At 29.2% G+C, this 23,938-nt stretch overlaps 7 protein-coding genes and 1 long non-coding RNA gene across 10 annotated transcripts in view; 3 read left to right on the forward strand and 5 right to left on the reverse strand.

Moving 5' to 3' along the window:
* Positions 1-479: 479 nt before the first annotated feature.
* Positions 480-3,633, reverse strand: LOC117228411 (uncharacterized). Its single transcript, XM_033484148.2, has 5 exons — positions 2,788-3,633; positions 2,611-2,674; positions 2,047-2,447; positions 1,818-1,961; positions 480-1,554 (listed from the first exon to the last, which is right to left on the reverse strand). The coding sequence occupies exons 1-5, from the start codon at positions 2,901-2,903 to the stop codon at positions 1,236-1,238; spliced, it is 1,044 nt and encodes a 347-aa protein (XP_033340039.1). The 5' UTR covers positions 2,904-3,633; the 3' UTR covers positions 480-1,235.
* A 1,102-nt stretch (positions 3,634-4,735) lies between these two features.
* On the reverse strand, positions 4,736-6,019 carry SelT (selenoprotein T). Its single transcript, XM_033484188.2, has 4 exons — positions 5,709-6,019; positions 5,424-5,553; positions 5,165-5,348; positions 4,736-5,089 (listed from the first exon to the last, which is right to left on the reverse strand). The coding sequence occupies exons 1-4, from the start codon at positions 5,840-5,842 to the stop codon at positions 4,977-4,979; spliced, it is 561 nt and encodes a 186-aa protein (XP_033340079.1). The 5' UTR covers positions 5,843-6,019; the 3' UTR covers positions 4,736-4,976.
* Positions 6,020-7,253: 1,234 nt separating this feature from the next.
* Positions 7,254-10,429, reverse strand: LOC117228447 (uncharacterized). Its single transcript, XM_033484212.2, has 5 exons — positions 10,097-10,429; positions 8,806-9,252; positions 8,288-8,469; positions 8,017-8,222; positions 7,254-7,923 (listed from the first exon to the last, which is right to left on the reverse strand). The coding sequence occupies exons 2-5, from the start codon at positions 8,912-8,914 to the stop codon at positions 7,770-7,772; spliced, it is 651 nt and encodes a 216-aa protein (XP_033340103.1). The 5' UTR covers positions 8,915-9,252; positions 10,097-10,429; the 3' UTR covers positions 7,254-7,769.
* LOC117228448 (uncharacterized) lies at positions 7,916-8,762 on the forward strand. The gene is made up of 2 exons (XR_004492305.2): positions 7,916-8,192; positions 8,297-8,762. It is a non-coding gene; the product is annotated as an uncharacterized LOC117228448 (long non-coding RNA).
* A 1,334-nt stretch (positions 10,430-11,763) lies between the features above and the next one.
* On the reverse strand, positions 11,764-18,748 carry LOC117228553 (syntaxin-6). Of its 2 annotated transcripts, XM_033484359.2 has the most exons (7): positions 18,458-18,746; positions 17,338-17,531; positions 16,541-16,635; positions 16,331-16,390; positions 15,314-15,546; positions 15,127-15,221; positions 11,764-11,985 (listed from the first exon to the last, which is right to left on the reverse strand). In XM_033484359.2, exons 1-7 carry the CDS (start codon positions 18,490-18,492, stop codon positions 11,906-11,908), a joined length of 792 nt encoding a protein of 263 aa, XP_033340250.1. In that variant the 5' UTR covers positions 18,493-18,746; the 3' UTR covers positions 11,764-11,905. The 2 variants fall into 2 exon arrangements, with proteins under 2 accessions (XP_033340250.1, XP_033340248.1); XM_033484357.2 differs by lacking the exon at positions 11,764-11,985 and having other exon boundaries at positions 12,808-15,221; positions 18,458-18,748.
* A 647-nt stretch (positions 18,749-19,395) lies between these two features.
* Positions 19,396-23,938, forward strand: part of LOC117228548 (FIGNL1-interacting regulator of recombination and mitosis) — a 50,822-nt gene continuing 46,279 nt past the window's right edge. Inside the window, exon 1 of the mRNA XM_033484350.2 lies at positions 19,396-19,584. The gene's annotated coding sequence lies outside the window, so the exon portion shown is untranslated. The remainder of the gene's footprint in view (positions 19,585-23,938) is intronic.
* On the reverse strand, positions 19,683-22,265 carry LOC117228552 (gamma-soluble NSF attachment protein). Its single transcript, XM_033484356.2, has 9 exons — positions 22,120-22,265; positions 21,972-22,052; positions 21,737-21,804; positions 21,579-21,663; positions 21,481-21,498; positions 21,206-21,413; positions 20,886-21,134; positions 20,579-20,821; positions 19,683-20,461 (listed from the first exon to the last, which is right to left on the reverse strand). Exons 1-9 carry the CDS (start codon positions 22,203-22,205, stop codon positions 20,309-20,311), a joined length of 1,191 nt encoding a protein of 396 aa, XP_033340247.2. The 5' UTR covers positions 22,206-22,265; the 3' UTR covers positions 19,683-20,308.
* Chrac-14 (DNA polymerase epsilon subunit 3 Chrac-14) lies at positions 22,884-23,928 on the forward strand. 2 transcript variants are annotated; one of them, XM_033484361.2, is made up of 3 exons: positions 22,884-22,898; positions 23,068-23,234; positions 23,337-23,928. In XM_033484361.2, exon 3 carries the CDS (start codon positions 23,393-23,395, stop codon positions 23,780-23,782), a length of 390 nt encoding a protein of 129 aa, XP_033340252.1. In that variant the 5' UTR covers positions 22,884-22,898; positions 23,068-23,234; positions 23,337-23,392; the 3' UTR covers positions 23,783-23,928. The 2 variants fall into 2 exon arrangements, with proteins under 2 accessions (XP_033340252.1, XP_033340251.1); XM_033484360.2 differs by lacking the exon at positions 22,884-22,898 and adding an exon at positions 22,917-22,976.

Consider the following 23,938-nt stretch of genomic DNA (forward strand, 5'->3'; position numbering starts at 1 on the left):
TGTTAAATAACAAATTTAGAAAATAGTTTTTATAGAAAATTATTGCATTTTTTATATTATTCAGGAATTTTCTAACAAAAATATTTCGTCAACAAATATTTGTCGAAATAAGTTATTTTGAACATTTCATACTTTAAACAAATTCTCATGTTCGATAAAGATATATTAGAAAATATATATGGTATATAAAGTAAATTAAGTTGAACATGAAATATTTATATATTTCGTCTTAAATCCTTTTTATTCTTGACATAAATTATATAAAGTGCCAATTCGAAAATATATCTTTCTTTCAAATCAATAAATTTAATTAATTTAATGCATTATTTCAATATTTTTTACATTCGCAGTATTTTTAGGGCTATATAATTATTTTATAATTCGTGGAATGTTTAATATATATATAAATCATGATCTGTATACATACAAACTTAAAATATTTAATTACGATTCGAAAGAAAAATTAAAAGATAGAGGTATTTAATACGATTTTTCATATTTATTCATTCAAAAAGTACAGATTCGTTTCCTACGATATCATTCGTTTTCAGAAAACTGTGTACACAATAAAATAACGTACTACAGATAGTTTATTTACATACTATACAGGATTGGAGATTCATGGAATCGATAATACTATCAATGCGCGAATTTATTAATCGACGTGTATTATGTATATGTTTTTCCCTATTTTGAAAAAACAGGAATCGCGCAAAAAGAGTTGGCGGGGTTATTTAATGAAGAAAAGAGTCGTACTTGTTATGAAAATAGGTAATGTCACATGTACGCACCCTTTCTACAGAAAAGAAGAACGTTTGGATTCGATGTATTAGAAAACGCAGAATTCAGTCTTAAAGGTAGGAAGCACGCGTATTTCCTAAATAGCTCGCTTTGGTCTTCGAACTGCGTTCATGTTATATGTATGTATATGTTTGTACATGTATTTCATCGCATCACTTTTACCTGATAATGTAATATTAATAAACATCTCAGCGAGACTGTGATTATTTATGATGCAATTGATATACATTTTAAAATTTTTCACAACGCGAAAATTAATAAATAGGAATGACCAGAAAATAGTTGGGCATTAAACTCGAAGAATGCCCCTATAGCACAATCAATTCACACAATTGATCACTATAACGATCATTCTTCACTATTCGTAAGAGGAAAGTAAATTCGTCATTGCAATGATACATGTTACTCTTAAATATTTATCTATACGTAATTCCTTATCCGTGATTTTCTCGTACAATCTGTTCATTTCGGCTTTTAATAAAAGTTTTGTTTTGAGTCCCTAATCCTTCTGAAGGTACTGTGACAGAAGATGAGGAAGAAGACGATGAACACAAGGAAGAAGTTGAAGAAGATGAAGAAGAAGAGGAGGAAGAAGATGGTTCATCATTAAAACTTGAGGTGGCAGCTAAACCAGGAGATAGGCTACCCACAGGTCGAAATGAAAATCCAGAAGAATCGAGACTCGACAGACTCGATTCTGGAGTTCCAGTCGAATTAATAGTTGGATGGAGACTAGATATTGCCACATCCAATCTGTATAAAATAAAAAGGAGAATTAATAAATCGATATTTTTAAAATCTTATTATAGTTTGTTTTTTGAAAGAAAGGACCTAAGAATACCATAGTTGTCATAATAGCTGTTCACTCCAATTTAATCGTTCAAATGGTATCAGTAGTACGATTTTGATAGAGTGAATAGTTATTAAAACTAACAGCATTCATAAAGTTTTTTCTTTAGAAAATAGTAATAACAAATATAGTAGTAGTTTCATAGTAATAACAAATATAGAAATACCTAGACGTGGCCGAGGTTAATAAACCAGAGGTACGTTTTGTTGGTGGTTGTAATTGATGATCCATTCCACTGTCATCTAATTCAAATTTTCTCTTAACTGATGCTAAACAACTTGGCCGTATTGCAATAGGGCTTAAACTTCGCCTAAATAATAAAATATAGTTTTACAAAATGTTTCGTTGCCTCATACAATATGTACATGCTGTTTCTTATAGATCAAATGACATACCTGGTAGCAAAAGCTTTCCTGGTAGGGCTAGGTGATAAATTATTCTTCCAAGTAACTGCATGAACACCAGGTGAATAACATTGCCTCTGACCAAAATTAGATCTTGTTGGTGATGGTGAAGAATATGTAGTTTGGCCATTTACAGATAAATTGATACTAAGTGGATCAAGCACTCGTTTTGCAATTGGGCGTGATTCTATTTTAAATTGTAACGAAGTTGATTCTGAATCTTTGAAAGATAATCCTTCCGCTTCAATTGTGAGATCCTCCCAAGACTGTGAGATTTGCATGGCACTGTGAATTTCTTTTTCATGTGCTGCTTCACGACCAGCGACATCGATACATTCTTCTTGTCTTAACTGACTGACACGTGGAGTTAATCTAGGAACGGTTCCAGAACTCTACAAGAATGAAGGTTCCTCAATTTTAAATACAGTCTATCGTATATAGTATAAATCTCGACAAAGAGAATTTGACATTCTATTCCTTTGTGTTTCATTTAAAATTCATCTATGCACTGATAAAAATAAATACTATGTATATACAAAAAATAAATTTACTTACACTCGTGCTGAAGCGTCGTATACGAGGTGAATTTGAAAATATATTAAAATTCGATGGAACATCCCTAAAACAGTCAAAATGAATATGTTTTGATAATTGTCAGGAAACTATTGCCATGTATGATGTTAGTTTACATGGTTCGTAAGAAAATTAATGTCAGTTGAAGATATAACGTACCTTGGAGTAGTAGCAGTAGGTGATGTCATAGACATTGTTGCACTAATTTTATTGATCATAGGAGCACTATTAGAACGTTTTAAACCAACTATTGTACAATCAACATCCATGATCATATAAACCAGCTATCTGATAGTGCATCTGTATAGAGACACTATTCAAATAATCGGAGTACATTGGAGCATACACAACAATGTAGTTCACTCGATAAACCAATAACTAACTTTTGGCACAGGGTAGATTATTATTTCTTTTTCTGCTGCTGCTGTTCGAAGATTCAATAATAAGGAATCCAGTCGTTTGGCACGAGAATTGAGAAAATGCCGCATTTGAGCTTTCATTTATACTCCACCGATCCGATTATCGTTAGACGATTTGACACGCTGTTAGCGTGAAAATTTTAAACAAGTATAAATATTGTTGAATCGGTAGAATGCATAGCAGGAGGCCGAAACATTAAAATACAAAAATCAATTCGACTTTTCTTGATATTTAGTTCAACTTGAACTGCCATACATAAACCGGGTTAGAAAGCACAACTTCATTTTATTTCGTAACGCTAGATTTTCCAATAAGTATCACTAACTGCAATCAAATTATCATTTGTAGAAATGTCTCTGTCGAGCCTCTGAGGTTTCTTATTGTAAAACACGCGTATGCGGAATCTGACTACGATCTCTTTGCTTCCTTAGGAAATATGTATCTTCGTGACGAAGAAGCACACTGAATTGTTGGTAGCCTTGTTGTGTCTTCGTTCAAGTCCATGGACCTAAGAATACATGAACGTTCGCAAAACTTAGCTACTGTATAATTTATCGGAATGGGGAAAGCAGAGAGGAGGATCGTAGTAATCTTCAGTGATCCTTTTCTACAGCCATTGTTTCTCTCCCTCTTTCTTTCGAAAGGCGCAACATTCGAGTATTTTCAATTATATCGTAATCGCTGAAATCATTCGATGTATTGTTGTATTAGAAACAAAACAATCGAAATATAACAAACTTTTCATTAATTGAAAAGTCGCAAATTTATAATAAAAAAGAAAATAAATTTATTTTTATGTAAATTTACGTGATCCGTGGTACGAGACGAGGGTGCATTTCTTATCATTGCATTTCCTATTATACTATACGAAATTTTAGCGTCTGCAAAAGATGTCATTATTTATTATTTCTCTATCATCTAATAATATATAATCCTTAAATTTTATTTTAATTAAAAGAAAACTTCTCGGATTTTATTTATTATTAAAATAAAATAATAAGTAGATCTTAATTGAAATTATAATTTTATGTAATAATTTGTACATCTCTACTAAAAAAACTTAAATTGAATGTAATTGTAGTTATAAATATGTATCCAAATTTAATGAATGTAAAATAATATTTTGTTCCGATTTTCGTGTAGTGAAAACTTGACTAAAAGGGTATAATATAAAGATATCAATGTTTCGATTTGTTTATATATACATTTGTTAAAAATTAAAATAATGTAAAAAATAATTGTTTATAATATTATTGTCATTATATTGTTATTTTGTCATAGTACTATTATGTAGAATTTTTATTTAATCTAATTAGTTTATACTATAATTATACTATGTGAATTTAGAAGAATATTTAGATAATTATTAATCATTCAATACAAATTTTGTGACGTTTTTACTGTAATAGTTTATAAAAATTTTCAGTTTAAAATTATAGAAAATTTAATTGTTATTTTATTCAGAAAGTTTTTTATGTATGTTACAATAATGAAAGAACAATCCTTTATCTTTTACAACGAATTGTATTTAATTTATTAATAGAACACAATTTTAATTTCCATAAGTTTACAATTTAATTTGAATCCAGTTTTTGGAGAAATCATTCTATTACAGTTTTTCAAACGATAAACATTATTTATTTTCTTTATATATTCCTAAATTAGGTTAAAAAATGAAAACTGTCCATGAGCAATATGAAAAGGTTTTATTTTAGCTTCGCTTATGCGAACTCTATCTATTGTGTAAATATCATCTTAACCAATTTAGACACCTATAGCATTATTCTTAATGAAACGCATATACAAGAAATAAAAATGACAGTATTTTTCTTAATTATCGAAGAGTTGCAAAGACGTATGCTTAATAATCATAGTAATTAACATTTGGTACAAATAAAAATGCAACTGAATTTTTCGATAACATTAATCTATCCTATATCCATATCCGCATATTGCATATTTAAGTGAGTATCTATTATTTGGAAAAGTTCAAATGGCTGTGGTATTCTACCAGTTTCCAGCTTTGACCACACAGGAACATCTAAAACAGTGTAGGGAGGTCATTAAAATATGTTATAATTTAACAAGCAAGAAAAAATAATAATATTCTGCTGACCATTGAAATGTATTTCAAAAGCTCCTGACGATATGAGTTGTCCTTCTACCATATTAAAAACAAAAAATATTGTTGTACAAGAATAAAACCGATTGTCCATACACCATTGCCAAAAAGACGGCAGTGGTCGTCCAAAATCAAATCCACTTACTACTAGAACTATTAGTAGAATTTTAACTAAACTCTAAAAAAGGAAAGAAATACATGTTATATATAGGATTTATTTTTTTTCTAATGAAGTAGAAGAAATAATAGTTACTAGTAATTTAACGATAAGCATAATATTTGCAGAGGGATTGTAATTCTCTCCATCAATTTGTAATTCTGGATATTTTTGTCGAAGAATACCAACATAGTCTTCATATGCTTTCCTGTATCCACAAGAGTAGCTGAAAAATCAAAGATATATAAAAAAAAATATTTCGTAAGCGATTAATCGACAAAAGCTAATAAGATTGTCGCACATTAAAAAAACCGAAGTGCCCCTTATAGAAGATATAGAAATGAATTACTTTAAATGTTAAAAAAATGTCGTATATCTTACCAATAAAAGAATTTTAACGTCGATCCTGATTTCGTGCCAAGTTTGGTTAATGGAACTTGATTGTCATCGGCTTTAGTGCTTAATGCGCATAAAACGACATAAAAGCACAAAATAAATTTCATAAGATGTATCATATTTTAAGGCATTAAAATAGCATCGATTGAAGAAACTTTTAACTAAAATGGATAATTTGATTTGAGACTTATGAGAAACGCCAACCTGCACTTTTCTGTTACTATCTTATACCGATCCATTCGCTATGTGCTGTTAAGAAGAGCAGTGCCGAATTGAACCGAACTAAGCCGAACCGAGCAAAACAGAACTACGTAGTGATGAACTAACCATCATGATGATTAACAATCTTATGAACAAGAAATAAGTAATAAATCGAAATGACTGAATAGATTCGATTTGAAAATACATTTGCAGTGATTGCAAATGTATTTTCAAAACAATTTTATTATACATTATATTCCTTACAAATTTTCCTATTAACTTAATATTAACTTAAAAATATTAATATACATAAATATACAGTGTAATAATTAATAGTTTACCATAATCGCAACATGTATATACTAAGAAAATAATTTTTCTTGTTATTTCATATTAAAAATATAGTATAATGTACGTACGTACAATGTATTTAAGTTCTGTTACAGATGAAACAAAATACAAGAATGATTCTTGATGACAACATATGATAAAAAAACAAGTACCAAAAATTACAATTTTGTTTTTGTTTTCAAGTTATTAATAATCAAGGACGACCAATGGTACTGCGCGAACACTGCGGTTTCTCAGCCTTTCGCACTCCTTTTAATTCTTAATAAATTTAAATGAATCTGGAATCGTAATTCTTGTACTTCTGATTTTCGACTTACATTGTCCTGAAGAATCATGCCATAAATTTTGTCTCTTAGTTGTTGCTAAACACTGTACGCACATATTAAAATAAACGTAAGCAGTGCATAGTAGGGGAAAGGAAATATACATTGGGCAGATTCATAGTCGAGTTTTATTTATAAGATCCACACGTGTGAAGCTGGCACATCGTAATAATCAATATTAACCAGTTAATTTCAATTGCTCGCCTATTCTTTTTGAGAAATATCCAAAAAACTTTTCTGAAAGGACTAGGGACTTTTAAGAGAGATTACCACTTTGTATCGCGCCCAGCGTTACCGATAGTTTACGAAATTAGACTCGTTAGCAAGAAGCGAATATTCTGCATATTTCATTTCTGCTACGAGTACTGAATATGCACTATTTGAAAACATACATATAAACATATACACTACATATAAAATCGTTTCAAGTATCACCGCGCTTTTCAATATTTCAAATTGCTCATTTGCAGCACAGAATATGTTACCTTCTTGAATTTCAGTATATTCTATAGTTTCATTGTTAATATATTATAATTACTATATTAATTAATATATTAATTATATTATATTATATATTATATTATATTAATTAATATATTATTCACTTGATGAACTAGAACTGCGTGTATTGTATTATACATAGTGTGCACCCGAATCTGTGAAACCTAATTTTATTGTACGAAATAAAAGTTACATTACTTCAATAACAATATTGACATCATTGATAATAACTTAACACTATTTTTTTACAATGTTAATTGGTCATGTTGTTATTAATTGCAAAATTAATATAAAGGGACTGCTACCTTTTAAGAAATACAAACTTAATATTACCATGTTCCTTATTGTTATATGCTTATTTTACTGATAGTATTACGAAATTGGGTTGAACTTAATTCAATTTCGATCGATATTTGGCGCTATTATTCAGATTTATGGATTGTACGTAAGTTCAACTTAAGTTGGTAATACCATCAGTAATATTATAACTCATTGTGTAAAGAAAAAAGCCCTAATATATCTCATGGGGCAGAATAATGATTCATCTCATCAGAATTGATAACATTTAGGTGCTTGGCATGGGAGGGCTACAAGTATACTTTTAGATTAACTAGAAGATTAATATTTTATACAAAATTATTTAAATCGTAAATAAATTTGGTTTATCATATTATTTTGGTTTATACGTATGTCTAGAGTTAGTGTTAGTTGTTCCATGAGAATTATATGATCTAACAGATTGGAAATTTGGTATATGCAAATTATTAAACATTTTATACGTTGATGACAGATTAGTTCTACCAGTAGAAGTACTTGCTGTGTGTCTGAAATTCAAACACAAAATTGATTATCTATATATATATATATGCTTTTACCTAAATATATTCTTGCTGTTCAGACTTTGGCTGACTTTGTACCTTGTTTTGAATGTTCTATTTAAAGAATTCATTGGTGTTGACGTCTTATTGAAACTATCCAATGTTCTATTACGTACTTCCGAGGACATCAATTTCTTCCGTAGTTCAATGTTCTCCATCTTCAGCTTGTTATACTTATCTTTACAGAATTGTATACTTTGTGTAACATTGTAGTAGTGAGTTTTCAGTGATTCATATTTCTTATCCTTAAATCCAATCGTACAATTAGTAATTCTCAGATGATATGATTATGGAATTTTTAAAAACTGACCATTTCCAGGAAACGTTGTATCACAATTTTCATTTGATTATATTGAAAGCCAAAAATTGTGTTCAGAGATTCCAACGATTCATTAATTGGTACAAACAAATTTTGTACTCTGGATAAAGAAGGTTGTTGCAATTCTACAGAGAAGATGTCTACTTGCTGGCATTGCGGGCAATGTTTCTCAGCTGCATTGCAAACAAATTTGTAGTTATCAAAGTAGAAATGTTTATTACACAGGGTATAACATTTTACTGGAACATCTCAAGTATTCAGTTTATCATAAGTATTAAAAAAAAACATTCAGTGGAAAAGTTATGGGCTTGAAATGGCAAACGTTGTGGTAAGCAAACAATTTCAATATCGATGCATGTTTAAAAGAGAGTGAACACTTTTATTACATATAACATCTATCTTAGTGATAATATAATATAAATTACATTGTATATGTATTGTAATAAATATTTTTAATGTTGTGTAACTTCTTTTCCAAATCATTACAATTCAGTTTTGATTTCTTTTACCTCGTTGAATACACGCCTGACAGTATATGTGACCGCATTGTGTTAAACAAAACGGTTGTCTTCCTCTGTGAACCGTCGCATAACACTTGTTGCAAATATAAGTGTCCATAATAAACGCCAGTTAAAAATAATTGTATTATTGCTGTATCTATGAAAAATCTTGCCTGACAAAGCCTGAGAGAAACGGTAGAACAAAACTACGCTTGAATTAAATTCGAAATCGTAGCTCTATGGCGCCTGACTGTTCTTGTAATTTCCAGTCAAAGCGATTGTGTTCATTGGTGTCTAGTGTGTCCAATGGTGGCAGGGAATCTGGTCGGAATTTGCTCCAATTGGCGGAGAGGAAGCCTTACAAATAGAATTGGTTGAGTCTAATGATTGCCAATGGAAATCCATTGGGTTCATCCAATCCCATTTGTTATGGATAATTCTCCGACATATACTTTCCTGGAAAAAGGTCGTAAAGCGGTCAGACATCAGAGATAAAGTGAGAGATAGGGAATCACGCACGAATGAAAATTTAAACGTTTACATTTTTCAATATACTTTCATAAACGTATTACGAATGAATTGGAGAGCTTATCCCGATGAAAATGAATCGTAATATACTACATCATTCTGACTATCTTCAATAATATTTAGTACAATTTTTTCATAACATCACGTATATATCAATAAAAGATGTTGGCATATACCCGAGTTTCGACTCATTTCCATCGGAAATGCTGTTCAATGTTTTCGTAATGCTGAGATATATTGAAAAAAATATTCAAATTTACTAGTAAGAGAAATTGGTGATGGTTAGAAAGTATATTTGTTATTGTTAATGAAATCAAATTTAAGGGATATTATAAGCTTTTTTACATATGTTACATAGATTGTGATACGAAAAATAATTTCCAAATAACATTTATTTCATTACTTATGTGCAGGTGTCATATTGCTACATATAATTACGTTCCAAATATTGCTACGCTTTTTAATATTTCAAATTTGTCATTTACAGCACAGAATGCATTACGTTCTTGAATTGCAGTACATCAATTTGTTATACATTTAATGAACCTGAACTGCTTGTATTGTACTATATGCATATAGTGTGCACCCCTAATCTGTGAGACCTAATTTTATTGTACGAAATAAAGGTTATATTACTTCATTAACAATATTAACATCATTAATAATAACAACACTATTTTTTTACAATGTTTATTGGTCATATTGTTATTAATTGCAAAATTAATATACTAAATTATTATACTTAATTATCTTGACTTAAATCATTACTTACCTGTTGTAAGTATGTAAAAACTAAGCCACACACACACAATAATCAGATTAAAATTTCTTTGTGGCTACTGATGTTAATTAGATGTAAATTATAGAGTGAGCAGCAAAATCGAATTAGTACCTTTTAAAACGGTATAACTTTTTTTTTAACTGGATTAAATGCCTTGAATTTTTTTTAAATGTTACAGAAACTAATTTACTGGACAATCACAATGATTAAAATACTTTTTTTAAATTTTCTATTACTTGGAATTTAAAAAAAGTAAAAACATTCGCGTTTTTTAATTTTTTCATTCGAGCCTACAACGAAAATTTGAAAAATGAGTTTTGCACATTTGGGGAACTTGTATGCATACTTTTATTGAAATCGGCTAATCTTGATATGAGCTAAAGTTCGTGGAAATTTTACATCTTTCAGTGGCTGTATAACTTGATTATACAAACACTAATTTCAATGAAATTTTCGGTATGGATATAAGTTACCGAGATGTACGAAATGTATATTTTAAATTTTCGTTATGGGATCATAAAAAAGATATAAAAATGAGTTTATTTCTTTTTATTCCAACTATGTAATGGGAAAATTAAAAAATAATATTTTAGTCATTCTACAATAAACTATTTTCCTTAACATTTAAAAAAATTTAAGGCATTTAGTCCAATTTAAAAAAAGTTGTATCATTTTAAAAGATATTAAAAAGATATTAAAAAGTATGAAAAAAATGTAGAATAATCTTTTCTCGATTAGGTCTTCACTTTTTGCATATTTTTTCATGAGGAATCACATGGTGTTGCTTGTACTATATTACTCTTTTTGTATAAAAGTACTGATACCGTACGAATACGTTTGTCATTATTTATGAATAAATAGATTAAGTTGATACTATTACAATATTAATAAGTTTTGAGCTTTTATTATTTAGTATTTTATATACATATAAAAATCTAATGAACCGTACTATATATACAGTTAAGATAGTAAAAATGTACAAAACTGCACTATTTTTTATTATTTTGTCTTACATTTAATTTAGAATTTAAATTGCATCTAAATTTTAGATAATCAACTGTTTTTATCTATCTTAGATCTCGTAAAATATTTAATAAATTTCACCTACTCTATTAACTACTAGTACTAATATTCTAAACTAGAACTATTAATTTATAAGATATGCAAGTATGTTGACTAGTAAAGCATTAATCTGAATTTAACAAGATAAATTTTATTTAATTATATTCAGATTTTATTATGAATTATTTTGCAATGAAAATGGAAACATCATCCAAAATTGATAACATAATGATTAAAATTTTAATCATGTAGTGCAAAAATTTAATAATGAATACGTACGTTTTGTAGTATACTAAACTTTCAATTATCTCGTGTGTTTTCATATCTCATGAAATAGTTGATTAATTTTTATTTACTTAAATATCTCGGATGTCAGTTAAATCACCAGCTCTATTCCAGACGCTATTTACTTTCACAATTTCCTTTTTCTAACATTAAAAGAAAAATTAATTTTAGAGCAAAAACTACTTCACCAAATCTTTATTAATTTCAAAGAGTTTTTTTGAAATAAAAGATATTAAATATTTCGTTAACAAAATTCTACGAATTTCTAACTGTCTTGTTGGAAGGAAATTCATGGAAACCCCTGGCAGAAATGTAATAATTGTAAATATTTATTGTAATCCATCATAAAATATCGCTATCAGTAATGTGTTATTAAAACAGAATTTAACACATTCATCTAAATGCTATAAAGAAGAACCAATAATTCTTGGGGGTGCTAAGACATAAAACGATTCACTTAATAGTTAAAAATAAAATAATTAGAAACACCAATATAGCTGTCAACACTCCAATGGCTACCCATTGTCTCCGATCTAAAACAAACGGAAAGTAACATCACATGTGTCACTCATAAAAAAAGTTGTTAGAATCACATGATTTTATTGGCGTTCGTTGAACGACGATAAAATTTGAATGAGCAAATTACATATCGTAGTGGAAAAAAAACAGTTTTATATATTTGGCCCTTCTTCAAACAGTAAACATTGTACATTACTTTTGACATGCACACTTTCAACAAACATGTTTTAACAACTCCAAAACTTCTGCATTGATACTTTGCACTCAAACAATGTTTTCTATAGATCGAATATTTTTGAGTTACAACTAAAAATAATTTATCCTTCAAATTTTCAAACAAAGGCAAACTTTAGAGTGCAGAGAATCAACACTTTAAATAATTTGACTATATCAAATGAATATATTCGTATATTAAAATAACACGATCACAAAAGCTTAAAAAATAATAGTTATATATAGATACATATGTATATGTATATATATTGATATGCATTAAACTGCAGACGTATGAATATTACTTTCACACAAATAGATATAAGCCAAAATTTAAAAAAATAACAAAATTTATAAACGCGCATTCACAAAAATGTTCCAAATGGAAAAATTACATTCCATGATTGAGAGAATTTCAATTAGAAATTAACGTAAATGAAACACAAATAATAGAGTTGAAATAAAAAGCTTTTGTTTTTTAATTAAAAACCATACTATTCACGAGATGAATTCTCCCAAGCACAGAATTAATAATAATCGTACTACTGTAACTATAACTGTTATTTAAATAGCATTTTGGATTAGGAATTTGTGGTACTTCACAGTAACATGTACAGTATAAATAAAGTCGCAAATTTTATTCATCAGTATCTGTTTTCACAATTGGTCATTTATGAGAAATAATAAATTATATCTTTTTCTTTCAGGTTTTAATTACATACTAGAATAAACAATTTCTGTTCTGGTATGAATTCACAACAACGTTATATTAATAACACTCTTCTAACAATGGAATAAACATTTTATTATCTAAGTTTCAATTATTTTTGTTTCTAATTCTGAATTTCTAATTTCCCTATAATGGAGCTTCAAATTGTTTACGGTCGCTAAGATCTTATAGCATTCGTGTACAACCTTTTTACCACGTGAACAATCGTTCCCGTCGATAAACAATCGATCAGCAGCAGCTATCATACGTACAAATGTGTTTTTACATCTTGTCTTCTCTTGTATCTCTTTTTAAACATTTCCTTTTCTCAAACGTTATAGTTTCATTTACATTCATTGCACACACAAACTGAGTGGTACTTTCGCAATACCATGTAAATATTTCACACAATGACGTGTACTAATCTATCTGTATCTACATATCAGTTAATATGGTAATATCACATGTTGTATACATTGGAAGTAGAAGTATCAGAGGTTTCAAATCATCTTGAAAATGGTTTCTTTCTATTGTACTATTTGTATATATATATATCTGTCTAGAAGTATACATTAAAATTTTCTTAAGCACAGATCACTTGTGCTATATTTCCTAATTTTTGACACTTGCTTTACAATATTTAGCATATATGTATTTCTTTTAATTTGTGTGTAAATGATGTACTTAAATATAATCCATTGTTTATCTACAACTTTTTGATATACAATGATTGACACTATTACTGTCTGGCAATGTACTACACTTGTTAGTGCCTATCATACTACATGTGTCATGACTAATTCATTATACTTGAATAAGTATAATTAAAGCTAATAATTAATATTGCCGTAACTGGTCCATTTTGATCCTACATTTCTGACATTTACTCAGATAAAATAAACACGAATATTTAAATCGTTCATATAGACTCTAGCCATTTACAAAAAAAATTAGATTTCATTGTTCGTATTACACTAGAAACCTAAGTAGATGTAATTGTTTTTGTAGTATATGTTGTTTAAATGAATGTTATGTTAAAGAAGTATAGAAATATAAATGAAAGACAGAAATAGGAATAGAAATCTTCTAATTCAACAGATATATATATAAACTGTTATGACATATTATAGTTGAAATACTTAAACAAAAGAAATAGTGGAGGAATATTTTCATAATGAGGTAATAACTACCACTAAATATTTGTACTAATTTTTACTTTTATTTTATGGTCATAACATATTTCTTCTATACTACTAACATTCTCTTGAAAATTCGATCATTTAAACTTTCTTTTCAATAAGCCAGATGTAATTTTCAGAATAATAATATTTTAGTAAGCCAGTATGTAAAATATGTACATCAAATAATATTTGAATATTATTAAATTAATAAAACAGAAGTATTTTTTCAGAACAAATGCATAGAAAGCTAGTATAGTGAGTATCACAAAAATTCATTTTCATGTTCAATATTTAAATAAAACAGTTACCTTAGATCTCCTACTGAAATTCCATTTCATACTTATTGAGACTTCTACTCTCCAATAAATTACTCTTTGGCTTTATTATGTATCAATAAAACTCATAAAATAGAAGATTAAAGTGCAATAGTGCTATGTATGTATTAGTGTAAATTATATTGTAAAGTGTAACAAAAAAATTGTTCATTAGTTAGAAGCCATTATGCAATGTTATTGCAAAAATGAAATGAATGACCAATATTAAATTTTTGGAAGACCCATAATTTTTCAGTAGTATTCTAGACTGCAATTTTATATAAATACAAGTTTTTATTACTCGTTTACAAACACTGGGGTTCAATAAAAATTTATTTCTTTTATTATGGATTTCATTGCCAGAGTAAAAACTATTTCCAATAAAACCATCTATTTTGTTTATTATGGATCTACGAACACTGCAAATGTGTAAAATTTGCAGTCTAGTTAATGCTTTCATACCAGATGAAAGTCAAACACTATACTGAATCAACGATGCAAATAGATAGAAATGAATTTGTATGAAATAAATAACCGAGCAAACTAATATATTGATTTCATACATTATACTGAATAATTATGGTCAACTTGTAACGACAGTATTTTTCTAATCTCCGGAACATAAAAAACAGTTAGTTATTGTACTTGACAAGGATGAGAGAGAAGAAGGTTTAGAGGCAAGATCAGAAACACTAGATGTTGCAGTAGTAGGAGCAGGAATGTAATTATTATAGTTACCATTACTCATATGAAGAACTTTGGCCATTTTTTTCATTGTTGCATCCAGCTTGGAATCAGTCATCTCTAATTCATTTCCAAATTCATCTAGCATACTGAAATATATAAGAAATATATAATATTACATACATTTGTATTTATAAAATAATTTCAATAAAGATAAAAAACATCATTTATCCATACTTACACTGCTTGTTCATCTAATTCTGTATTGATTTGCCTAGATACTGTCTTAAGGGTTCCAATACTTTCACCAATCATACCTAATTGTTCATCTTGTTGTCTTATCATGTCATCTTGTTGTTGTAATGTATCTCCCAAAAACTGCCTATTAGGACTATCAATTTCATTTTCCAATTTACTATACTTAGTTGTACCATGATTGACAGGAACTCGGGCAGGACTATTGTCCAAAAGTGGCTGTGATATTAATAACAAGATTAAACATAATATTTAAATGGATATATATAAAATTTTTAAATAAACAATTGGTAATTTGTACATAATTACTATACACGGTATTAACAAAGAAACCTAAAAACTCATGAATAATCCGATAAATATATCAAAATCTACGTATATAACGCTTATAACGATAGGAATAACATTTTATGAACTCGTTTTATATATGATTAATGATAAGAAGTATTGATTTACCGAATAAACCATCTTTTTTCCGTGGACTTATTAAAATATATTTCAACTATATTTCAAATAACCGCGCTATTATTTGTAAAACTATGAAAAAAAATGTGACATAAATAAAAAAAGAAAACTATATGTTAAACACTTTTTGACAACACTGCTACGACCACTATGACTAAACGTTCGGAACTGATTAGCATTATCGGCGATTTGGCAGCTTCGCATAGATGTCGCAACGTAACAACTTTAGTTTGCGAGCGAAATTTAAATACATCACTAGCAAGCGACTAATATTAACATCTGTTTCCAATATTACATTATTGAATTAATGCTATAAAATGTAAAATACGAATGTTACTGATTTTAGATACTAATACTAATCTACGACTTTAGTAATTGTTAGTCCCGGCGGATTAATGAACAACGCAATAATTTGATAAATTGCTTACATGTGTATAATACGTATTTGAGAAATAAAATATTAAAAAAGTGTCTCCTTGCGTTTCTATACTTATTAGCTACAAATATAACAATTTCTAAATTTGTAATAATTACGAACCTGCCTCGCTGTACTGTCACGATCCCGACCCCTACTTAAATTCATTTTATCCTTCATGATCTACAACAAATCATTTAAAACAATTATTTAAACGATGGAAAATAATTATTTATTCTTGAATAATATTTTGATGAATTTATCGAGAAAGATTAATTTATCTAATTTCTGATAAGAAGTATGTGGTAAGGTCACGTATACCATTGGTATTACCTTAACTTCTTCTCGTGCTTGTTCAATAAAACCTCGTTGGACTGTTAACTCCTTATTATCTATCTTAAACTTCGTCGGGTTCTTCTCCACGATACGTATAAAAAGATACGCGTATAGGTTAAGAAAAATATAGGACATATATGCAGAGTTCAAAATGCGCGCTAAAAATGACTGGAGAATACACGTTCCTAGTTGCGTCGTTACCGCCATATCTAACTTAACGCAAGAGCGATTTATTTAAAAAAATTATAAAAACAACAATTTTATTAAACAATCTAAACAGGATTACAAGAGATCGCTCGGATTGCTACAGAAGATTATTCGCATTAATTGTTAGATAACTACAAACTCGTGTACGGTCAACATCCATCTGTGTTCAATGAATGGTGTTGACGAGTACAATTGTAAGTCTTCCGTACGAAGCAGTTATGTTGTGCGATTGAAATATTGACAAGACTGATCACGACACTTTACATCTAGCAATGGGTATTACCCGAGTAATCTCCTCCGATCGTCATCAACTATAGATGTAATATAAAATTTAAAAATATTTATCTTTTTTTTAAAATATATTCAACAGAAATGAATTTTTAGAAAATGTGATTTATGATCTATTTGCAATTTATTTTCATCCCGCGAATGTTAATAATGACCGCTTAAGACAAATTCACGCCAAATATTTTTTCGAGTCCGACACTATGTATAAGTTCCATAAAACTTGGAGGGTGTCACATGGTTATTTTGACTCTTGTAACTAACATACGCGTATACATATATATAAATATATTAAAGGATATGAATTGTATCGTCCAAATCATCCAAATCCCATTCAATCGAACGTAAGGCCTTCCGCAGTTCTGTAGTAGTCCACTCTAATTCGTCACGTGAGATAGGGATTCCACCACTCGTTGGACTCGTGACAATAACATCTTGCAATTCTGTCCAGCGTCCATATAAACCGCGATTTTTATTCAACGCTTTACAGACCTCGCTAAAATCGCAAATAAAATCGTAAATAGTTTATATTTTCAAAACATTTACTTGCTGAGAACTACTAAATATTTCTTTTTAAATGAATTACGTTATATATTATTTACTGAAATATATGTATAGCGAAAAACATGAGTTCACTCTAAGATATATAAAGATATTAAATATCTTATACAAGCATTATGTAATCAAGGAAAAATTCTAGTAAATACGAGATAATTTTATTGATCTCAAATAAATCGAAAACTTTCACATATTTCTTCAAAACTGAATAACATCTATTATCTTTTATTATATACACATAATAAGTGTACAGCAATATATAGCCAAAATAATTCTCCGGTATTTTCACTCGAAGAATTATCGTGTTTTGATAAAGAAGACATCGATTTATCTTCCACTCTCATTATTTATTTACAGTATTTATATTGATTATACAGGAAAATGATAAAGCACATAAATAAATTGTTTGTTTTATAAATAGAAATCATATTTTGACATTCCTCCTTAATGTAAGTTGAGAATATAAGGGATCAATGCCAATTCTGATAAAAACCGAATACAATAGATATAGAGAGATAAATATGTATGTACATGGAAAGAAGATAAGATCTGAAGTATCGCAATTTATATGTATTGAGATAAAACTTTACTTTGTTACAAAAAGAATGCAATAACTGTTATGTATGTTTGAATGCGGTTAAAAATGCGAAAAATAAGGTTTCCGTGTAATTCAGTTCGGGACTATTCTTAAGTACTGGATGCATGTATGTATATCTACAACAATGTCGCGAGAGAAACAACAAAAGTTCGAATTTGACAGCGGTGTGAATTTTTCGACATCGATATGACTACTTTATAAATAATTCGTACAATTACTGAGATGGTATTTGAAAATATTTGCGGTAGCAGAAAATTTTCACTTACTCCTTGACGACAAAGAACGGATTCTCCAGCGTCATTCCTTCTTTTAATTTAAAGAGGTGGCCTTTCTCGCCGCCTCACGGCAACCACAGGAATACGAATGAGCGATTTGTCGATCATCGGTAGAAATTCCGAATGATCTTAACAGAAGCACTGATACTCGCGGAAAGGATGACAATAATCAAATTGACACTTGCTCGCGCTTCAATGTGTTATGCTACCACGACGTCGTAGTGTATTGTGACGTCTGCTTCGGCTCTTTCTCTCTCTGCAGACGACTATTTATTCGATTTTAATGTTCGTGCGCAAACACGCCTCTCTAAGGGCTACTATGATATTGATTTCGCGACGGAAGGCTTAAGGTGTGGTTCACAGTCCTTCAGACATTATCTAACTAATAGTTGAAGCGCTAACAAAATATAAACACCGAACAATAAAACGTTATTTCTAATAATGTCCCGTGTAAGTCTTACAATTGTGTTTCAAGCTCGGTACTGTCTCTTATTCTTATTAAAATTATTTCGTTATCAAAAATAGTTTCCTATCTGTCTTCTTTGACTAATTCTTGCTCAGTAAGGGAGTCATTGTTTGCGCGCTAAAATTTTAAGAACATATATGTTTGCAATTATGAAAATGCTTTTAAAAACGTATATAATTATAAACTCATATATAATATAATATAAGCTCATTAGTCTCTCTATATAATAACGTACAAAAATTATATAATACTGCACGTTTATTCCATTTTCAATGTTTCAATCAATCTACCATATATATTAAGATTGCAAACTTTAGTTTATTTCACAATTAACTATCATTTTATTCAAATGTTTTCTGTAGTAGATGTAACAAGTGTGTATATATATATATATATATATATATATATATATATATATATACAAAAATATGTTTTTATTAAATTGGAACATATACATATTTAGTTTAGTGTTTCTCCCTTACCGGTTATAACACGCCGTACAACTTCGCGGTAATCTTTTAAAAACAAACTTAGTGAAAGTGCAAGTATAAATATCGATGTGTAACACAAATATATTATGTTAAAAATTTTACTGCGTTTACATGAAGATTTATTATACAAGAAAATAGACTTCGACTGATGAATAAAACTTGTAAGTAAAAAAATTATGTTATCATACTCTGTATTTATATTGGATATACATAACCTCTTCGTTGACACGGCTATAAGTGACGGATAAATATACGTTGATTATATGTTTGCAATAACAGTTTATTTTACTATATATATTTTTACAACTCACATTTTGTTCGAACGAAATTAGAATATTAAAATATTTTTATCTCATATAGATGATTTTATTGACTTTGTATTTGTATTTCGATTTATATCAATTTATACATAGCTGGTGTTGTTTGAATACTAAAAAACATAATATTTACAAAGCTGACTTGAGTATATGAAAAGTTTATGCGTGAGATGTTTACATAATTCTATCAAACATAAATGCATACGTATTATACACTAACTTTCTGTGGAAACATTTTTCATAATTCACGCAGAAAACTTTGTATTAAAATATTAAATACAACAATAGTTTTAAATGAGTGAAATTTTGTCATGAATATCACATTTCTGAAAATACTTCTAAGAATATAACATACCATATGTAATTTTTTTTAAGAATCTGGCGATCTTTTTACGAAGCCAATAATGTGCAATGTTTAACAAGTTTGAGATTTACAAGTATACGCATATATAATAAGCTTGCCTACAAAGAATGGTTTTTAGGCATTAAATATGTCTTGAAGATAACATGATATAGTACTTCTCATAAAATAAAGTGAGTTTATCTTAAGATACAAATTACATTGATCTTAACAAATGCCCTCTTCATACTCATCACCTTCTTCGTCTTCTTCTACTTTCTTTGAAATTGATAGTTGTTCTACATCTTTTTCAACAGATTCCAACACTTTGTTTTCTAATGGTTTCTCAGTAATATTTTCTGGTGCATTATTACTTGGGCTCTATAAAATTGTTCATATTGTTATTGATTATAATAAATGTATACGAGTTATATCATGGTTTCAATTATACAAAAAATTGATAATAAATTACATATAAATAATATATAAATTACATACTTGACCATCATTAGCAGTTTCATCCAATAACTTTGTTGCGTTAGGAGATGAATATGATTCAGCTGCATTCGCTCTTACTCCTGGTGGTGATATCGCATATTCTTGTTGTGGTAAAGGCAAACCTCTAGCTAACTTAGCATATTCCACATCCATGTGTTTTATAAAAGGACTATTTAAAGCTGCTTTTGCAGCATCTGCATCTTCATTGTCATATGCTTGTAGTAACATTTCTAATGTATTTACCTAAAGATACATATATTAAAAATTCACTGATAACTTTGTAATTTTGAAAATATCTGTAGAATACCTCAGGAGCTTCGCAATAATTTCCCCATTCCTTAAAAGCTTTTTCAGCTGCTACTTGATCGCCTCGAGCTAATTGTACTAATACCAATGCCACAGTTAATCTTCCCACAGAAGGCGCATGATCTATTTGTTGATGCATTCCAATTTCTCTGCGAACTGCATCTGCAGCTTCGTCATACATTTGTAATTTCACTAGCAATCTTGCCACTTTACTTGTGTACTCCGCTGCTTGACGTGGACTATCCTCACCCTTTATTAAAAGACGATAACTTACAAAGTTACTGACAAAATTTGCAACGATTGTATAAGACAATATTTTACCATGACAATACTAGCAGCCCGTTTGTATAGTTCTAGTGCATCTTGTGGATTACTAGCTTCTATTATCTTTGCTGCTTTGTCAAGTACACTTGCACCAGATTCAGGTGAACCATGCATTTGATATAAAGAGCAAGCACTGTGTGCCAGTTTTGGCACCTCCGCAAGATTTCCCATTTCTTTGCATATTAATACAGCTTGTTCAATATTCCTAAAATTTTTAACTATAATAATATTACCTATAAAATATAATGTAACACAAATTTTAAAAAACTTACTTTGCAGCATAGAACCATCTTTTATGCAATTAAAGTCAAGGAATAAATATAATTGTAAAATAAATACAAAATAGTAATACATATTTTCAAAAGGATACGATCTATTTTCCTTATAACAATGAGAAGCCTTCATCAAACATTCTTTACATTGTTGATAGGACCTTGCTACTTTAAAGCAAGTTGCTACAATAAAAAGCAAAAAACATATGTCAAATAGAAGTAGTACAGTATAATATATTTATATTGTATATTTTACCAGCACTCGTATATTCGTCGGCCGCAAGTTCAAAGTCAGGTCTCCATTTTAACAATGATGTTTTTAAGCTGCAACACACATTTGCCTTATTTGTTTCGTCAAATAAATCGATAAAAATTGAATGATTCTTACTTCATTGAAAATGCATATCGTCAATATCATGCAAGAACTTTACGAAAAACAAATCAATTATCGACACGACTTTTCGTAAAGTGTCATTTCGCAGTGACAATACCTTTTCTCAGCTTGCCGTATATGGGCATTTCCTTCTTCAATTTTTGACATTTTTCTCCGAATGGTGTCTTCGTTCAAGCGCCTTTAAATCGAATAAATATAACAGCGAAACTGTCAGTCCGAAGGGCAAGTTAACTTTCAAAACTCACTTTGACAACCACCGTGCAGACGACAGGTTCTTCGGAATACAGTAGGTATTTGCAAGACAAGATTCGTCACTGTATGAATATACCATTGAACACAACACAACTTGTCTGCAGTCAGCCTCAGTTGCCCCACTCTTTCTTCGCGAGAAACATTAGGGCAAACGGCATTCCCATCTATAATACTAAACACTTATGATGTGGTGTGGCGGTTGGTTTGAATTTCTTAAACTGGAGAAAAAGGAAAGCATTTCGTTTTAGGTTTACTATTTGGATTTATCGGTAGGTCTATTTAGCAAATTCTGCTTCGAATTGTATACTTATTGCATACTTACTAATCTTTGACGAATATAATACCCGCGAAAATCTTTAATCCATTTGTTTCGACAATCCACATGGATTGTACAAGTCGTACATATATGGACTTACTGTGTACACACCGGAAATTTTCTCTCTGCTATAAATTATCTATTCATTTAAATATCTGACCTTTTTAACATATCACTATATTTATAAAAATATTATAAAACATAAAACTATTTTATGTTATTTTATATTATAATATTTTTTAAATCTTATCTAAATCCTGTATACTAATCACGAATTAAATTTTAACTTCCGTATTGATGAATATAGTAGCTCTTTATAATTGAAGAAATTTGTACATAGTAAGAAATTATTTGGTGCATGTAGAATTAAATACATATGCGTATAGTAAGCGCATTCTTAGGTTGAAAGTTCGTATTGCAAGATCAACGTTACAACGGCATTTATTCTGTTTACATGTACGTATGTCAATGTCAATGCATATTGTACATATATACATATAACGGACTATGGAGCATATAATTCAAGGAGATATTGTAATTTAAATGCAGAAGTGTATTCATTAATATTATTTATGAAAATTTAATGATAGATTGTTTTATTGAGCGTTCATGAAAATTCATTCAGGAGCTGCTTACGCTGTTGTTTACACTTTGCTTGACATGCTTTCACCATCGGAGGTATTGGCGGGAAATAAGGAGAAAGAATTTATTAAAAATTAAGTGCTTATTTTGGCACATTTTTCATTCAGTTTATCAAATTAACAAATTTATTTAGAAAACACTCGAAGCAAGGTAATTCATGTCATAATATTAAATTTCTGCAATCTTTCATATTTATAAATGCTGAAACATAACCTCGCACTGTATAACGATACAAACAACTTTATTTCATAGAAATTTTATGATCGAAGATTCTACGTTTCCGTACAATAAATAGTTAAAAAAATCCGATGGCAGAACGACTTGAAGATCTTAATTTACCAAATGCCGTTGTGACAAGAATTATAAAAGAGGCCTTACCAGAAGGCGTTACAATTGCTAAGGATGCTAGAATAGCTGTAGCAAAAGCATCTTCAATTTTTATATTATATTTAACATCCTCCGCGAATATAATTGCTAAAAAAGGCAATCGTAAAATGTTAAGTGCTCAAGATGTGCTTCAAGCTATGAATGATGTAGAATTCGATCAATTCATTGATCCATTGCACGAATCGTTGGAAAATTTCCGTAAAGCTCAAAAAGAGAAGAAAGATGCAACATCAAAGAAGAAACAACAGAGAAAGGATGAAGATGATTCAATAGATGAAGAAGATGGAGGCAGAGAAGTTATGGCTTTTTGATGTGTTAAATGTATAATTATCTATGAAACTGGAAACAAATTCTACGCTGTTTTAACTATTTTACATAATTAGCATATAAGTCTAAGATGTTTGTCATATTCTATTTATTACTACTGAATAAATGATAAAATGTATTAGTACAAAAATATTTCTATT

This window comes from Megalopta genalis, chromosome 18 (genome assembly GCF_051020955.1).
Source record: "Megalopta genalis isolate 19385.01 chromosome 18, iyMegGena1_principal, whole genome shotgun sequence".
Lineage (NCBI taxonomy): Eukaryota > Metazoa > Arthropoda > Insecta > Hymenoptera > Halictidae > Megalopta > Megalopta genalis.

Bases quoted from the DNA above. Each gene is read 5' to 3' on its own strand.
- LOC117228552 (XM_033484356.2), bottom strand. From the start codon at position 22,205: ATGGTATATTCATACAGTGACGAATCTTGTCTTGCAAATACCTACTGT. The intron at 21,664-21,736 runs GTAAAATATACA...TTTTTATTGTAG, and splicing joins CGACGAATATACGAGTGCTG to CAACTTGCTTTAAAGTAGCA. The intron at 20,822-20,885 runs GTATTCTACAGA...ATGTATCTTTAG, and splicing joins ATTATTGCGAAGCTCCTGAG to GTAAATACATTAGAAATGTT.
- LOC117228553 (XM_033484357.2), bottom strand. From the start codon at position 18,492: ATGACGCTGGAGAATCCGTTCTTTGTCGTCAAGGA. The intron at 17,532-18,457 runs GTAAGTGAAAAT...TTGCGATTTTAG, and splicing joins CCGTTCTTTGTCGTCAAGGA to CGAGGTCTGTAAAGCGTTGA. The intron at 16,391-16,540 runs GTAATACCAATG...GATTTGTTGTAG, and splicing joins AAGCACGAGAAGAAGTTAAG to ATCATGAAGGATAAAATGAA.
- LOC117228411 (XM_033484148.2), bottom strand. From the start codon at position 2,903: ATGATCATGGATGTTGATTGTACAATAGTTGGTTTAAAACGTTCTAAT. The intron at 2,448-2,610 runs GTAAGTAAATTT...TCATTCTTGTAG, and splicing joins TACGACGCTTCAGCACGAGT to AGTTCTGGAACCGTTCCTAG. The intron at 1,962-2,046 runs GTATGTCATTTG...TTTATTATTTAG, and splicing joins AGGAAAGCTTTTGCTACCAG to GCGAAGTTTAAGCCCTATTG.
- SelT (XM_033484188.2), bottom strand. From the start codon at position 5,842: ATGATACATCTTATGAAATTTATTTTGTGCTTTTATGTCGTTTTATGC. The intron at 5,554-5,708 runs GTAAGATATACG...TTGATTTTTCAG, and splicing joins ACGTTAAAATTCTTTTATTG to CTACTCTTGTGGATACAGGA. The intron at 5,090-5,164 runs GTCAGCAGAATA...ACACTGTTTTAG, and splicing joins TTTTGAAATACATTTCAATG to ATGTTCCTGTGTGGTCAAAG.
- Chrac-14 (XM_033484361.2), top strand. From the start codon at position 23,393: ATGGCAGAACGACTTGAAGATCTTAATTTACCAAATGCCGTTGTGACA.
- LOC117228447 (XM_033484212.2), bottom strand. From the start codon at position 8,914: ATGGACACTTATATTTGCAACAAGTGTTATGCGACGGTTCACAGAGGA. The intron at 8,223-8,287 runs GTCAGTTTTTAA...ATTGGATTTAAG, and splicing joins TACAACGTTTCCTGGAAATG to GATAAGAAATATGAATCACT. The intron at 7,924-8,016 runs GTACAAAGTCAG...TTTGAATTTCAG, and splicing joins AATAGAACATTCAAAACAAG to ACACACAGCAAGTACTTCTA.